Raw genomic sequence first — 14,083 nt, 5'->3', positions numbered from 1 at the left:
AAGTTATTGTTATTTAATTTTACTTCATGCTTTACTAGTTATTATAAGCTTAATATTAAAGTTAGTGTAATTCCTAGTATTACACCAAATTCCTATGGAATTGACACTCTTACTTTTCAAACTAGTGACAACAACCTTGACAGACAGTCAAAATACACCACATGTCATATCACAACATAAACATCATATATTCTTATTCATATACATTCCAACTCAATTTAATTACTAATAAAATTCAATTCATTATTCATCATATTATAATATTCAATTATAACAGGTGATAAAGTATAACAATTTAGTGAAAGATAAACAATTTTAACATTTAGAAATATTTAAAAAATATTTTTTTAAAGTCTAGAAAATATTGTCTCGCTCAACCACCCTTATGCTAGCTTAGACAAAGATCTACTCAACAGCTAGTTTTTAGTCACTTGGTTAACAAAACTCTCGGGTTTTCACTAAAATAAATTACGCCAACATATAAATTGTAACTCAATGAATTAACCTCTCATGTTTTCAAATAAATTAACTTTACCCAACTAACAAAATAGTTATCCAACTAGTAATTCTCTTGAGTTTTCAAATAAATAAATTTCGTGTAATGAACATAGTGGTCGCCCAATGAATCAGAAGAAAACAGTTCTACAAAATTGCATAGATTGTGCCAAATTGGTCCAAAAAATGTTTCACTTCCTTTTTCATACATATAATTGAGTAATTCAATTTGACTTACTCGCAACATTGTACATTTAACTACTAAAACATGTAACATGTCTCATCTAACTCAATTCAACTTAAAAGAGTATGATTCAAAACATCTTGAGAGTGCATGTTTCTAATTCAATCATTATTATTATGTTACTTATTACGAAGTGAACTTTAAGCCTAACTCAATCCCATAAAACCGGCTCATGAGGTTGAGGTTTGCACCCACTTATATACAAAGAAAGACTCTAATCTCTAGTCGATGTGGGATCTCCAATACACCCCCTCATGCCGAGACTACCAACTCGTGCGTGAGACTATATATTATGGGTGGTCCGATAGCAGCCCGATAGTGGGTGTCCTGATAAGCTCAACAAATACTCGCTAGGATAGACTCAAAATGGCTCTGATACCATATTACAAAATAAAACAGAGATGAATAAAAGAGAACAAAAGAGTAAAAGGAAGGTAAAAGATATGAGAATGAATATCTCTTTTTTTTCTTGTTATTCTAATCAAAACAAAACAAATGGTCTGAATATATACAAGTAATACACTCATTCTAGGTTTAACTAAAAAGGGAAAGAATCAATAATTAAATACTAGAATCATAACACACAAAGACAAAATAAAGGTTATTCATCTCTATAAAGAGAAACAACTGATAATTAGAAAAGACACCAAATTATTCTCTTCTATAAAGAGAAACAACGTATAATTAGAAAAGACACCCAATTAATATTAGGATCCTTCTATAACTCTGGTATCTGTATCCTTTAATACCCCGCCACAAGCTGGGGAGCAAATATTGATGAGACCTAGCTTGGAACAAATATTCTTAAAAGATTGAGGACTTAAAGCTTTGGTATAAATATCAGCCCGTTGCTCTGTGGTGGAAATGGGACGCAAATGAATGAGACCCTTTTTAATTTTTCTCGGACCACGTGACAATCTATTTCTATATGTTTTGTACGCTCGTGAAACACTGGATTTGCTGCAATGTATCTTGTTGAATCATTGTCACAGTATAAAAGAGATGGTTGCTCAAAAGGAACTTTGAAATCTTGAAGAAGATAAGTTAGCCATTGAATTTCACATGTAACAGTGGTCATTGCCCTGAATTCAGCTTCATACGAACTCTTTGATATTGTTCCTTGCTTCTTTGATTTCCAAGATATGAGAGAATTCCCAAGATACATAATAAAATCAGTCACTGATTGTCTTGAATAACTACAGGTGCCCCAATCACTATCACAAAAGGCTTTGAGATGAACAAAGGCAGTGGAAGAGAGAAATAGACCAAGACTTGGAGCCCCTTTGATATATCTGAGAATTTTAATCGCTGCATTATAGTGAGCAATTGTAGGCTTAGCAAGAAACTGAGAAAGTTGTTGCACAGAAAATGTTATGTCAGGTCGGGTATTAGTGAGATACTTAAGCCTTCCAATCAATCTTCTGTAGGCTTGAATATCTGTGAAAGGAACACTTCCAGTAGAAGAGAATTTCTCATGATTATCAATAGGAGTGAGTGCAGGTTTGCAGGCTAAAAGACCTGCATCTGTTAATAATTCCAATGCATATTTCCTTTGATTTACCATTATTCCTGTCTTACTTCTTGCTACTTCTAAACCAAGAAAATATCTTAAATTCTCAAGATCTTTAATCTTGAATGTCTGATTCAAGGCTTGTTTGATTCGAGCAATCTCTTCTTTATCATTTCTTGCCAATATTATATCATCCACATATACCAATAATGCTGTAAAAGATCCTTCAAAAGAATTAATGAACAAGGAATGATCATTCATAAATTGAGTATATCCCATAGAAAGCAAAAATGATGATAGTTTGGCAAATCATTCTTTGTTGGCTTGCTTAAGGCCATATAAAGCCTTTTTTAGTTTACAAACTTTTCCTGGTGGAATAGAAGTCAATCCAAGAGGAGCAACCATGTATACATCTTCTTTCAAATCTCCATGTAAAAAGCCATTGTTTATGTCTAATTGTTTCAATTCCCAATTATAAATAGAAGCTAAAGAAAGAAGCAACCTTATGATGGTCATCTTTGCTACTGGAGAGAAAGTATCAAGGTAGTCAATGCCTTCTGTTTGTGTATATCCCTTTGCCACTAACCTTGCTTTATACCTTTCAATTGTCCCATCAGCCTTATATTTTATTTTGAATACCCATTTGCAACCCATGGCAGCTTTGTTCTTAGGCAGAAGAGCAGTCTCCCAAATTTGATTTGACTTTAAAGCAGATATCTCACATTGTATAGCTTTTCTCCAACAGTTATGTTTCACAGCTTCAGAATAAGTGTTTGGCTTAACATGTGAAGAAAGAGACATAACAAAAGATTTGTAAGAAGGTGATAAATTGCTATAAGACAAAATATAATTCAAAGGATATTTAACTCTTGAAGATGTACCAAAAACATTAAGATTACAATGATAATCCTTTAAATACTCAGGTGGTCGTTTTATTCTTGTGCTCATTCGGACAGATGGATCTGATTCAGAACTTTGTTCTATATCATGATTTTCATTGAGGTTTTGGTCTATATGGGAACAATCTACTTCTGAAACCTCAATTTGTGACTCACAATTATTATCACTGTTATTTTCAACATTATCACAAGGTGTATTATCACAAGGTGATGGCTGACTTAAGACAGATTGATCTTCAACAAACAAAATTTGATCATCAATGTCAGGACTGTTAGTTTATTACTAGTATCTTGAACCCTTTGGTATGGAAAAACATGTTCATAAAAGACAACATCCCTAGACACAAAAATTTCTCTTGATTGAATATTCAACAAAATATATCATTTTGTCCCCCTTGAAAAACCAATAAAAACACATTTTGATACTCTTGGATCAAATTTTCTTCTATTTGTTGACAAAGTGCTAGCATAACATAAAGAACCAAACACCTTTAATCCATTAAAATCTGCATCAGTTTTGCAAAGCATTTCATGAGGAGAAGAATAGTTTAAAACAGGTGTGGGAAGCATGTTTATAATATGCGCAACATGTATCACAGAATATGACCAATAATTTTTGGGTAAATGAGATTATATCATAAGAGCTCTTGCTACATCTAATAAATGACCATGTTTCCTTTCAACTATACTATTTTGTTGTGGAGTATTGACACATGATGTTTGATGTATTATTCCTTTACTGACAAAATAATTAGTCATGAAAAATTCAGTTCCATTATCACTTCTTATTAATTTTATTGTTGTCTCAAACTGTGTTTGAACAAAAATAACAAAATTTTCCAAAACCTTAACAACTTCAGATTTTTGTTTCAAAAGAAAAATTCATGTGTACCTCAAATAGTCATCAACTATGGTCAAGAAATATTTATGACCATGAATTGATGGTATTGAGTATGGTCCCCAAACATCTACATGAATCAAATCAAAACATTTTTTTGATTTAGATTACTAATAGGAAAAGAAAGTCTTTTTTGCTTTGCAAAATGGCAAACATCACAAACAAAAGATTTGTTATATTTAACAAAAGGAAATTTATTCTTGATAACATCAATACATTTATTTGAAATATGACCTAATCGAAAATGCCAAAGGGTTTCTAGATCACTAGCACTGACATTAAGAGTATTGATGGTGTGTGTAGATTCAAGGGGTTTAATTTGAAATTTCTGGTAAGATGGGATCCTGAGTATATAAAGTCTATCTTACATCTTAGCAGAACCAATTATTTTCAATGAGTTTTTGTCTTGAATGTGACAACCATTAGAATCAAAGGTAAGAACACAAGATAGTCTATCAATCAATTTTGTTACCGAAAGAAGATTAAAAGTGAAACAAGGAATATACAAAACATTGTTTATGACATGATTTTGATTGAGAAAAACACTTCCAGAATTATTGGCAATGACTTTCTTTCCATTTGGTAAATTGACATAAATATGATCAATTTGATGATATGAAGTGAAGTAAGTTAAGGATGAACAAATGTGATCAGTAGCACCACTATCAATAATCCAAAAACTAAAAGAAGAAATAGAGTTATTACCAGTTTGTGTTGTCATGTTGGAAGGAATAACATAGACTTGACTAGAAACATTGTCACTGGATTTGACTTGTTGTAAAAGAGCTAACAATGTTTGATACTGCTAAGGAGTAAAACCAATTTGTTGAGACTCCACTTCTGACTCCACGCTTTTTATAGCATGTATCAATGGTATGCCCTGTCTTTCCACAATAACTGCAAATTTTGGAAGTATATTCTCTTCCATATCCACCACCCATGCCATAGATCGTAGCATTGTTTTTATAACCTCCTTTACTAGTAGCAATCATTGCCTTGGATTGATCACCAAAAACTTGCCTCTCTTGTTGTGTAATGAGAGAGTAAACTCTATTCAAAGATAAATTATCTGATGAACTAACATGGTAAGGTGAACAAAGATCTTGTGAGGGATCAACAACTTCACCCATAGATAAATGTAGCAACCAAAGCTCTAATCAGAGCTCTGATACCATATTACGAAATGGACTTTAAGCCTAACTCAACCCCATAAAACCGGCTCATGAGGTTGAGGTTTGCACCCACTTATATACAATGAAAAGCTCTAATCTCTAGTCGATGTGGGATCTCCAACATTACTTGCAATGAAAAAAAATAAAATCCCAGTTTCATCTCTTTACCAAGATGTTATGTCATATACTACAACCCATTTAAATTTCCACACACACAAAATGTACAAATTCACCATTTTCATCACTTTCAACAATTGAATATCCCATTCATATAACATATTTCTAACTAGTAATGTATATCACGAACCCTAAATCAAGAACATCAACTATATTCTAAATCTAGAATCATTATAATAAATTTTTTTAAAAAAATATCATCACATATACTATCCATATCAAAACTCAAAACACTTTGAATATTATTCAACAAAACACATTACCTGCAAGAAAACTCAAAACATTGTGCCCAAGTCACATTCACATTCTAGATCATTTACCCTAAGGTGCTATAAAATTATAAGTAACTTCCATTAGCTTTACAACTTTGCTTAATCAAGCATAAGTTCCCAACTTCACTACTCTCACATGAAAGTTAAACATGTGTATAAAATACTTCGATGAAAAACTAAACATACACTCATGCTCCTAAATTAGGAAAGATTCACCGCAGGTCCTTGAGATAGGTGCAGCTTAGAGGAGATAACTTATTGAACAAGGCAAGAGAATAGTAAAAAAAAATGTGCTCACGTGAGCATATCAGGATGTTAAAAGAGACCATTTTCAATTCAACCCATGATAACTATCACAAAAGATTGAATCCTCGTTTTAATCTAGGTACCCTAACCCTATACATGCAACCTTTCCCATAATACCAATTAACTAAAGTATTGAAGTATGTCCGTACAAAAGTATTGAAGTATGTCCGTACAAATTTTATGTGTTGATATGTTAACCAATATGTTACAACCAAAGACATTTAATTAACATGTATATAAGATGAATCTCAGTTGTCATTTTAAATAATGTATTTAGCTCTTTAAAGTTGTGTTTGTAAACCTAAATAATTATTTATAGTTATATAGATATAATTGTACTTATGAATATACTATTAATGACGTAGAAATATTTATAATAGCATGATAAAATTTATGTAGTGTTTAAATACTCTGTATAATAAGACACTAGTGTTTATAGTATATGAAAGGAAGTTTGTTTGAATATAATAACTCAGTTGTTCATGCATGTTAAGATATATTATTTCTAATTATGTATATTAAAATAAAAGAAAATGGGAAAACAGCAATTTAAGTTATCAAAAAGGCTATAGCTTCTTTATCAAATTCAACTAAATGAGAATTACAATTTCAATATCTTTATATAAATAAAAGTTTACTTAAAAGTTTTTATATAATCATTTAAAATTTACATACAAACTGCCCATAGAAAATAGAACAACCTTTTTTTACCTTTACTTCAACATCCTCCTGCCAGTACTTCATATTTGATTTTTGATATTCTTTGTATCCTTTTAGACAAAAATTATGAACAAAAAATATGCACATTTAAGATCCTGAGCTATAAAGAGGGGAACTACATTTAAAGCTAACTCCCAGATAAAAATTATCAATGGTGGCATTCATTACATAATAAAGAAGGGTGTGAAAAGGAAATGAAGAATCCATTGCATTGACAACCGAATATAGCTAAGCAATGCGGGTGGGATGGAGCAAAAAGTGAGGAAGATGCTGTTCCAAAACGACCACTAGCTCTCCACCATGGCTCACTTCATCCAAGACCCTGTTCCCAAGCCTTCTGGCGGCTTCAACCAGTTGTCCCCTAAGCCGTTGTGAATACAAGCAGCCACCTGCTTTGACACACTCTCTATAAAGTGGGAGGTAAGCAATTGCTACCGTCAGGGGGGCAGGAAGATCTCTCAAGCAAATAGGAGACTCGCCCCATTTAATGATTCTCATAAGGTTCATGTGATGCTCCTGCCCTAACCTTAATCCCTCCTTATAAGCTCCTTCTGACCAATGCTCCTTAAGAAATGTCTTCAGCTCAGGTGCAACAGCCTCATCCTCTGATTTTGCAATAATATCTGCAACGGCATAAGTAGCTGCAGGATCACCTAAGAAGTCCGATTGAAGGAGAAATGCTACACCATCAAGAGATCCACCACTTCGCTCACCAGCAGCCTTTAGAATTTCAACACTAAGTGCTGCAAGAACCTGCTGAGGTACGTGCGGCAGAAGATAAGCTGCAATGTGAACTTGACAGCTAGAAGTGGCTGCTGTAAGGGCAAGACAGAGTTCCATGTCTCGGCAACCCCTCTGCACAAACCACTCTACAACTTGCATGCAACCCCTCTCAGCAGCTCTCATCAAAGGGCCCAAAAAGGCTATAGCATTTCCCTCTTCCACCAAGCACTCCATAGTTCCTATCTTGCCATAATGGGAGGCAAAACCCAATGCCAAGTCAACATCAACATCCAAGCTGTTTCTTTGTGCAATCTGCATAGTTTGATTTCCAGCATGGCACACAAACATGAACCAACAAATTTCAGCAGACTATTATAATATAAAAAACAGCACTTCACTACGACATACACACACACGAGAGGAAATGGTAGCAACACAAAACCTCTCGCCCCCAAATTCTTCCAATATATGCTATAGGGATGCAACCAAATTATAAAATAATACCAACATCGTATCTACATGATCCTTTGATATGACTCTAAATGGACCGAAATTATAAGTATGCCTTCAGCCACCTGCTTCTAACTATCATAACAAAAGTTGGACAACACCCACTAAACGAGCTGGAGAAGCATTAATTCATAGATTGAGAAAGAAAAAGATGGCAGACGTATCACCTGCAATAGTATGCGCACAAGTTCTGTACTACCAAAACGTGAAGCCTCCAAGAAACACTGATTGACATTGTCTGCACCACCCTCCACTAGCATGCCCAGAAGCCCTTGGATCACTGTAGCTGACAAGCCAAATGCCCAACCTGGATCAAATGAGCTAGAGAAAAGAGTAAGAGGAAAACAAGCCGCATCAAAGGCCTCACTGAAGTCCTTCCCTGTAAGGCGGTTGCCAGCAAGATCAAGGAATGTCTTAAAGGCAGATAACCGAAGCTGGATTTCAACAGCTGAGCTGTGTATCACATTTTCCCTATCATCCTGCAGTCGTGAATGTATTCCTATACATTTCAAAGCCCATTCAGTAAACTTTTGAACCTTAGCACCAGCTTCTGCCTTCAATACTTCATCTCCATTACATTCCTGGAGACGCTCATGCAACCTAGCAAAAAAGCAGAGTTCATGCAGGAACTTCAAATACCATTAATTTTAAACCATTATTTAGGATTTTACATTTTGCTCTAAAAAGACACATTCTCTCTACTCCACACCACCACCACCACCCTTCTCCCAACAAAAAATAACACTCTTCCAGATCAACTACTTCATTGGTGACTGAACTCTTTCCCTTTACACAAAAAATAATTAAAAAAATTACAAAGATGTGGGCAAGTCATACCTTTGGGCCATTACAGTAACTGTATCAGCCAGACTCATTGTTCTACTCTGGCAAGCAGAGACACATGAAGCAAGGAATGAAGTCCTTAGAGCAGCTCTTGTGAAGTCATAAGCACCATTAGCAATGATCTTCTTGATAAATCCCATTATCCCATTAAGCTCTAGCTCTGTGCTCAGGAACCAAATGGAATCCAGCGTGATACACAAGGCATCATTGAGCGTCTGGGGATCAGCAACCAAAATCAAACTTTCTGCAAGCTCCCAATCATGGGAACTCACTGCACCCTGAAACAACCGACCCAACTCAATCCTGTCTTGTCTACCTAGTTTCTTCTCCAACCCAATTTTCTCATTACTTCCAAGCTCACAATCTATTGAAACAGCCCTGGATTTGAGCTTCTTGGCATTGCAACAATAAGAAGTGGACATTCTTGACTCTTTCCTCATAAGTGGTGCTTCTCTCGAGAAAACTACACTGCTACCTTCACCTTTCTCAGATGCAAAACCTTGATTTTCATTTCTCTGGAATTCAATTTTGTTATCCTCCGATTTAATTTCCTCGAATACGGGATTTTCCACCTCAGTTTCATCCATCACAAATAAATTATCAATCCACTAGATAGATGTCATGTTCTCATCTGTCAGACCTCTGTCTGACCCATGTCTTCCTTATCAAGCCCGATAAAGCTAACAGCCATTCTTCAAAGCACATGAGATACTGAATAGGAGAACTCTAGCCTCTGGTTTTCAAATTCATGGAAAGCAAGTACTAAATAGAAAAACAGAATTAATAATCCCCGCTTTTCCAGTATAATATAAATTTGTCAGGAAAATTACAACAAAAAAAAGTAGTTCTGTCTGGAAGTAAATCCAAATGCTATCCTCGTATGAATTTAAAAACCCTAAAGAGAGGAGTAAATGTAGAATATTGAAAATGAAAATAAATGGTTAGCTTGCCCCCATTTGGTTTTAATGAGAACACATGATAAATCATTAGATGAGATTAGAGGAATCCAAATCTTCCGATCTTGGGCATGTACAAACGAGTGCAAACATTAGCGTCAAACCAACGGTTGTGGAAGAAATAAACCCTAAACAGAATCGAAATGGTGCAAAGTTATATGATTAAAGAAATAGCCAATTTCAGAGAAGGCAACACCATATCAATCAGAATTGCACATAGAAGCATAAAACAATTTGAAGAAAAATGGATGTTACAGCTTTAGAAGCAGTTAATTAGAATCTGTTAGAGGAAGGAACAAGAAAAGAGGCATAACAGAATCATAAATAGCAGTAGAAAGGAAAGAGATGGATTGATAGAAAACCTGATAGCTTGAAGAGAGAAATTAAAAGGGTGGAAGAACAAAACCCGCTCCCTCACCTCACCTGTTATGCTTCTTCAATTGATACTTTCATTTCCGACGCCAAATATAGCTGCGCCAGTAATAATATCCTATTTTAAATTTCTCTTTTATTGTTCTCCTCTTTTCTGTTTTTGATTCATACAAACAAAATCAACTATATTCTTTCTAAAAAAAAACAGAATCCATTTTTTTAAATTCTTAAATAACTCAAATAATTTTAGACTTCAATATTCTCCTCACCACCTCTGTCTCTGATTCGTTCTTTGTAAAGCATTTTATTTATTACTTCAAATTTATTACAAAATTAAAATAGTTAAGATTCTCCTTAAATTGACAAGTTAAAATCAGGATATTTTACAAGTATTAAAGAAAATAGGTTAAATATGTTTTTCTAAGGAATTTTGTTTTTTTTTTATAGTTCAAATGTTTACATCTCTCTGATATTTATTAAGAAAATGTTGAAATTTTCTGTTATAAACAAAATTTTAATATATAAAATATTTTATATTATTTTTTATAATATTATAATATAATTTATATTGATTTGATAAGTAAAATAAAAATAAATCTATTATAATAATTTTTTTATAAATATTTAAAAGATTTAAAGTTTGAGTTCGAAATAAAAATTAATTTTATATTATAATATAGAGATGAAAAATATATTTAATTAAAAAATATACAGTACGTTGGTGAATTTGGTCTTGTAGAAAATATAGTAGGTTGGTGAATTTGGTCTTATAGAATTCTTTTTCTTTACACAAACAAATTTTGTTAAGTTGCTTTAAGAAAACATTTTGAATTCATGAAAGTAATAATTACAATAAGATATAATTGTTTTAAAAAAATCATGTGTGTTTTCTTGAATTCTCAAAGAGGTTATTTTACTTCTAAAAAAAGATATTTCACCAGTACAAACTATGTATTGATTTATATTTATAAACATAATGGTAGAAACCTTGTATGACATAAAGTTCTCCTCCATCATACTCATATATAATATTATAATAAAACTATCAAATTATATACTTCATTACATTTTTTAGATAAATTAAGAAATAATGTAATGTTTCAACCTATTAGTCATTTAAATGCAATAAAATTTATTTGAAAGTATTTAAACATATGACTGATTACAAAATGTTTTTAAGATGAGTTCAAAAACTTAATATACAGTCTTAATCAATTAAAGAGATTGTTGTCACTAATTTATCAAAAGTATATTAATCACTTAGCATAATTAATTTTTAATAAAGAAATTAATACTGACATAACCCGTAGCAAATATTTTGATTAATAATGCATAAATATTACTGGTATAATAACAATATATTCATAAATGCAACTTTCAAAATAATTATATATGCCACCCATTATAGTATATAAAGAATAAAATAAATACCATAATTATGCCAAATAAATTATTCATATTTGCAAAGTACAAAAGAATTAAAAGAAACATGTATATCAGAAAAAATAACATGATGTAAAGGATGTTATGTCTAATAGATAAATTGAAGTCACTAAATTCGAAACATATTAATTTTGTTTTCAAGGATTAATATATAAAGCCTATCAAAAGGTATCTTCAAGAAATGATGATATTTGATTCTAAAATGGTATAAAAGGCAATTAATTAATTACTACGCGTTAACTAATTTTTGACATACAAAATGATGAATTATAATGTGTTTCAATCATCTTCTACTTTGAATCCTGAGTTGAATGATGATAGAACATATGAAAATATCAAACATTTAATATTGAACCATATCTCCTATAATCATATCACATATGCATCAAATCTTTAATGTTGTATCACTTCTATGAGACCATTCATGACAATTATGTTGTGATTTTTTTTTTCTCAAAATTTGCATTAAATGTAAGTACAAAAGTAACACATGTATAATAAGATGGAAGAATGAATTTTGCTTTTAAAATTAAACATATAAAATATGTTTGGGTGATAGTTATACTTAGAGTAAATGCTTAAATTTATTTAATTTTATATTGAAAAAATATGGGAGGCTAACATCATAGAAACTAAGATGCTTAATATCATGATTAAAGATTTCTTCATTAATTATGAACTATTTATTATATTTATATAGTCAATATAAATGCTTTTATTCTTAAAAATTATAAGTGTTTGTTATTAGAAGATAGTATGTTGTTGAACGAATTGTAAAAGGAAAAATAGTTTCTTTGTTAAGCTAATAAATTTTAAAGATGAGTTCTCATCGAATCATTTGAATATCAAATAAAGTTTCATTTATAAAAGATTATTTAATACTCAAATTAATATCAATTTTAGAATAATGGCAATAAAAGAGTAAGGAGAATTCGATGATACTCATTTTAGAAGTGGTGTATATTTATAAGTTTTTGTATCTATGTGAATGAAACTCAACATCAGCAAGAAGAATTTGGTTGCCATTTTTTTTTTCTACTAAACTGATAAGTATTTAACAATCAGATTTCAATTTTAAGTCTAGCAAGTCATTGAATATTGGATTGGTGGATTTACTTTCAAGTTTATCGAAATAAGAATATACTCTAGATTCCAAGTATCTCGAATGTATATAGGTACATCTTGCAAACTCAAAACTCAAATAGGTAATTTACATAAGCAGGTGAGTTATTAGTTCTTCTTTATGAAAATGAGAAAGTTTGAGATGTGGATTTTTTATACGATTAAGTTATACAGGATTGACCTTTTATGACTAATCTTTGTTATTATATAAATTTATAGCAATATGATGTATTTTAATAAAAACAACTTTATTTAGCTTAGTATAAAAAAATTGTATTTATGATCAATCATTACTAATAAATTCAATGTTCACCTTTATAACTAATGATGTGCATGAATTTGTCATTAATGTTTTTTAAAAAGGAAGTTTGACAATTCTCAAAGATCGTCATTCATCTTTTTAAACATGTCATCCAAAAATGTAACGTCTAGAAGAAGGCATCTCATTTTGCGCAAAATGCATTAAATGTTTACTATTAAAATGTATTTATGATCAATCATTACTAATAAATTCAATGCTCACCTCTATAACTAATGATGTGCATGAATTTGTCATTAATGTTTTTTTAAAAAGGAAGTTTGACAATTCTCAAAGATCGTCATTCATCTTTTTAAACATGTCATCCAAAAATGTAACGTCTAGAAGAAGGCATCTCATTTTGCGCAAAATGCATTAAATGTTTACTATTTAAGGTCATTTTTTGCTCCAATTTTCACATTTGAATTATACAAAACTTATTAGAGCATTCTAAAAGTCTTTGTCCTCCAATCATTATTCTTTTCCACTTTATTTATTCTAGGTATGCACACTCCCATGCCTTTTTCGTCTTCATTTTTTGTCTTCTTCCCATGGTGATTGCCTATGTTATTGATAAAGAGGTTGTTTGTATTGACTTTTGAGTATACCTTAAGAGATTTTATTAAGGAGTTTCTCAAATATTTTAATATATGTAATATTAAAGTTGGTAGACTCATCATAATTGAGATACATGTTATCAAAGAAATGACATAAATAAAATCACTTAAAGAAACATATAGTTTACTTTTGTGTATGAGTACTTCTTCAAAGAACTCAATGTATTGTTCAAGTACTCTCCATAGGATCCAAAGAAATAATTATTTTACTCCTCAATTTTCACTTAATAATTGTTTAGTATTAAGGATAGAATAAACATCGAATTTATAAAATATCTTTCTCATTTAATCAACAATAAAAGTCTACTTAATGTGTCAAAGGTAGAAGATTCCTTAAATTGATTTAAGGGTAAGAACTTAGTTTCTTATTAGCATGTTATTATTTTCTTTCTTGGTTCTAACCTTAGTTATTTCATAGGTTACAAGGAAAATTGACTATAACTAGTTGTGTGCTAAGGAAGGGGCTCCCTTCTCGGAGAAGAATTTGTTGATCGATTTTCAAAGGA

The 14,083-nt window shown here is 31.5% G+C and overlaps 1 protein-coding gene across 5 annotated transcripts; it reads right to left on the bottom strand.

The window, feature by feature from the left end:
• Positions 1 to 6,789: 6,789 nt before the first annotated feature.
• Positions 6,790 to 10,378, bottom strand: LOC137806661 (ankyrin repeat protein SKIP35). 5 transcript variants are annotated; one of them, XM_068606882.1, is made up of 4 exons: positions 10,088 to 10,378; positions 8,764 to 9,531; positions 8,094 to 8,526; positions 6,790 to 7,728 (listed from the first exon to the last, which is right to left on the bottom strand). In XM_068606882.1, the coding sequence occupies exons 2-4, from the start codon at positions 9,354 to 9,356 to the stop codon at positions 6,922 to 6,924; spliced, it is 1,833 nt and encodes a 610-aa protein (XP_068462983.1). In that variant the 5' UTR covers positions 9,357 to 9,531; positions 10,088 to 10,378; the 3' UTR covers positions 6,790 to 6,921. The 5 variants fall into 5 exon arrangements, with proteins under 5 accessions (XP_068462983.1, XP_068462986.1, XP_068462987.1 ...); XM_068606885.2 differs by having other exon boundaries at positions 8,764 to 9,502; positions 10,088 to 10,266; XM_068606886.1 differs by having other exon boundaries at positions 8,764 to 9,502; positions 10,149 to 10,253.
• Between the last annotated feature and the right edge of the window lie 3,705 nt (positions 10,379 to 14,083).

Source organism: Phaseolus vulgaris, chromosome 3 (assembly GCF_051622355.1).
Source record: "Phaseolus vulgaris cultivar YP4 chromosome 3, ASM5162235v1, whole genome shotgun sequence".
Lineage (NCBI taxonomy): Eukaryota > Viridiplantae > Streptophyta > Magnoliopsida > Fabales > Fabaceae > Phaseolus > Phaseolus vulgaris.
The sequence above is the reverse complement of the archived record's forward strand: the minus strand, read 5'-3'. Positions and strand labels throughout refer to the sequence as shown.

Coding starts and splice junctions, on each gene's coding strand:
- LOC137806661 (XM_068606882.1), bottom strand. CDS start 9,356: ATGGATGAAACTGAGGTGGAAAATCCCGTATTCGAGGAAATTAAATCG. Junction 8,527..8,763: donor GTTACTGTAATGGCCCAAAG/GTATGACTTGCC, acceptor CTTTTTTGCTAG/GTTGCATGAGCGTCTCCAGG. Junction 7,729..8,093: donor TTGTGCGCATACTATTGCAG/GTGATACGTCTG, acceptor CAAACTATGCAG/ATTGCACAAAGAAACAGCTT.